The 3,778-nt window shown below is 33.5% G+C and overlaps 1 protein-coding gene across 1 annotated transcript; it reads left to right on the top strand.

Annotated features, from left to right (window-relative positions):
- Positions 1-1,313: 1,313 nt before the first annotated feature.
- Positions 1,314-3,426, top strand: HELRODRAFT_175030 (hypothetical protein; the record flags this gene model as incomplete). The annotated part of the gene is made up of 4 exons (XM_009022470.1): positions 1,314-1,424; positions 1,532-1,559; positions 2,720-2,838; positions 3,316-3,426. The coding sequence occupies 4 exons, from the start codon at positions 1,314-1,316 to the stop codon at positions 3,424-3,426; spliced, it is 369 nt and encodes a 122-aa protein (XP_009020718.1).
- Positions 3,427-3,778: the final 352 nt, after the last annotated feature.

Raw genomic sequence — 3,778 nt, 5'->3', positions numbered from 1 at the left:
CAATTAACTGTCTGCAGTTGCATCATTCGTTACTTCTGGGATGATGGTATGGTTCAAAAATTGCTTTTCGGTGTTGTTGCTAGCGTTGTTGTTATAGTTTTTGTTTATGTTTTAAAAGGTTCATTTATGTTTATCGTTGAAATCAGTTTTTACAGTTAAATTTTGTCTTATTTTTGACACGTTTCAGTTTTGAATGAGGATTGTTACTTTGTTCGTAAGATGCATTTTTTATTGACGAATAATAACCTTTTTCTTCATTCACATGATACTTGTTTGTTGTCGCTTGTTTATGGTTGTCAAGCCTTCCCACGTGTGGTGTGATGCTGATGGTATCTGTTTAGTTTTTAAAAGAATTTTGTTGTTCGTTGTTAGTTTACGTTTTTACTTCGATGGCATTTATCCACAGTTAAATGTTGTTTATTGTTGTTGTTAATAATATTAGAGGCAATAATTTAATTTCATTTGCAATCTGCTGCCCTCTGATTAGATTGTTTATAGTGCGTGGTTGCTCAGGTGCACAGAAGTTGTATGTTAACGTTGGCTGCAGTTCTGCAACTTCGAAGCCACCGACGCGACAAACGTCACGTTACATTAAAGGTCGAAGGTTGTATTTTCAGCGTTGGATAAAACAGTTTTTTTGAAAAAAAAGGAAGAGGAACACTTTCTATCGATTTTGAAATTTCTTGGCAAAATGTCCAATAATTTTTTATGGCCACGAGAGGATTGATGATTAGAGAATATCTAAACGTCATCTATGTTAATTTTTCATGAAAAAGTTTCATAAAAAAATTTTATATATTCATTTTTATTAATTTTTTTCCTTTTTTTAATTATAAAACAGGTCAAAGAAATGGATTCAAATAATAATGCTACTGCTAGTGATGAAAACGTAACGATGCGAACTTCTCCCACGAATCAGTTGTTGTTTTGGAGGAAAAATTATTACCATTGATAAATGAACTGAAAAAATAATTAGTGCACCGACGTCATAACGCAAAGGAAATGTAAATGATGTCATGCAACAAATACGTTACATATGATTTTATACTGTACATGAGGCAAATTAAATCTTAATGTACAGATGGAATACGTACCAAAAACATTTACACACATAGACACACACGCACAAACACACACACAAACACACACACACACACACATCAACACACACACCACCACGCACAGCTGAAACTAAAGCACTCATTAAATACATCCATCTAAATACATGAACGAACCCAATTACATTTCACTGCACTGCTTTCAGCTCTAAACGGTTCACATAAACAAGCAAACATATGTGACTGAACGAACACATGTGCGAACACCGAACATTTGTATACAGACGCAAAGAACACGTTGGTAAATCTGGAGAGATTGGTCGGGACTGCATTCCTCTTCTTGATTTAACATGCTCTAAAAAAACGGTTAGATAATCTTATATTTCATTTTAAATTTTTATTTTGCAGAAATTTTATAAATTCTTTTACCTCTTATTTTGAAGAATTGTAAAAATTTTATTATTTACTGACAGCTGAACTGCTTCAACTTGCTGTCCACATGTAAGAATGTATGTACCTAATTGCTCCCAACAGAATGAATATCCGCAAAATGAAACACGAAATTTGAGAAATAATATGGTAAACATTTTAAACAACTTCTTTAAAACAAATGAAATGCCACAAATGTCAACCAGTCAAAAGCAGAAAGTTATATTAACAAAAATTTTTGAAAGATAAATTTAAATGAAAAGTATGAAAACAGTCAAATGATGTGAGCTCAACAAAACAAACTGTAAGTACATACACAAACATTTAGCACACCTCCATAAAAACACAAAAACATAGGGCACAAACACGTATGTACGTATGAATAAACAGATATTCACACCCACACAAACATATAAACATGCACACGCACACCACACATGCTCACCTACAAACATCCATGCAAACACGCGCGTGAGGGTAGCGACTGCAGAGAAATAATATATTCTGAACGGTAATAAAACAAGCGGTAACATTTCGTACGTGAGACTGAAATGTGGCTTATTTATTAAATCATATTTCCATATGCGATATATCTGCATGTTTGTGTGTTTGTATGCATGTATGTATTTATATTGGTGCAAGTAGTTAGTTAGTTCCTGTGAAACTTGATAACCTAAAATAAGTGGCAAAAATTGAAAAGTTATATTTCATGTTTGTTTGTTTGTAGCGTTGTACATCAACATGTTTGTACGACTTTAATAACGTTTCTGTTTGGAGTGTTGAGTAAAAAATCCAGTTTTGAAAATTTTTTCCAAGCCAACAATTTCATACTCGTACTCGACTGAAGGAACAAACTTAATGGCGCCATTCATGTAATTGTTGGTGGGTGTCGTTATCGTGGAATATAACGTGCACTTGGAACGATTTATCTGTATGGAGTTCATAAGCATTGAATTGAGCAGAGTCGTATGTTACTTATCTTTAATGACAGGAAAATTTCCATTGTAGACTAAATTTAGTTCATCATGATGAACATCGCTGCGACTAAACATCTCAATTTTTTCATAAACTACCAAATAGTGATAAGTCATTTACGCAATTTATTTTGTTATAACTGTGTGTTAATAATTGTTAAGTGTCAAAAGATTTAATATTCGATAAGTCAGCAGGTGACGACAAATTCTCAGCTGCATATTTCTAACATTACTCACTCACGTCACATCCATCGCCAGGCAATAACCTCGCCGACACGAACATGAATATAATACCAGCTTATAAGCGTACAGACGTATGTACCACTTACGAAGGCGCGAAAATGGTATTCATCATGATCAGGCATAATAGTGCAGCAGTACGTATGAAAACAAAAAAATCATATTCATCATGCTCGCATTCAAATGCTCATGTGAATACGATTCAATTGTGAGTTTGTGAGTGTTCTTCCTGTGTCGTTCTGTCAGAACGATTTTTCATTTTTATTTCGTTTTTGATCTTTCGAATTTTAAAAGTATTTTTTAAATTTGTATATTCTTGAACTTGAATTGCATATTGTATATTTGTTATGATTGAAACATTTTGAAGATTTTAACGTTCTTTTATTTCTCCATCCCGCTTTCTAACAACGAACAACTTTAAGCTTTTCTCAATCGTTTACAAAATTACAGAAGATAATGAGTATCATTAAAACCAAATGTCATCTTGCACTCCCTGCTTCTTGTCGTGTTAGGATGAAAAATAAATAAATGAATTTTCATTAAGAAAAACAATATTGCAGCAGCTTATCTTTATAGAACATTAAATAATTTTCTAAATAGTTTTAACTTATAAGCTAGGGCTTCGTGATAGCATAGTGGCTAAGGTCGACTGGTGCTGTTTTGCAGTGGCCGAGTTCGAATACGACAAGAAGATCCACACCGATCACATTCTTTGTGTGCGATGACTCGTTTAACACGAATTCATGTACGCTGCTAGAGCAAGGATATTAGGATAGTTAATTGGAGGTGGTTATCACATAAATGCTAGTCTACTAAGAACACTTTAATCCCTGTTATGCTGTGTTTTGTTATGTTATGCTGTTATGTTATGTTATGCTATGTTATGCTATATTATGGGTGGGTGGATACATCTCGGAACCACCCTCTAGGCCCGCCACCGCCATCAAACCGATGTTTACGTTGAGATTATCATGTCGCGTTTCACATAATACATGACTATCTTACAGTAAATCACCATGTATATATTTATACAAAAATCCTTAATTTGTTACGAATCGATACTAAAATATTTTTGAA

The sequence above is a fragment of the Helobdella robusta genome (genome assembly GCF_000326865.2).
Source record: "Helobdella robusta unplaced genomic scaffold HELROscaffold_32, whole genome shotgun sequence".
NCBI classification, from domain to species: domain Eukaryota; kingdom Metazoa; phylum Annelida; class Clitellata; order Rhynchobdellida; family Glossiphoniidae; genus Helobdella; species Helobdella robusta.
The sequence above is the reverse complement of the archived record's forward strand: the minus strand, read 5'-3'. Positions and strand labels throughout refer to the sequence as shown.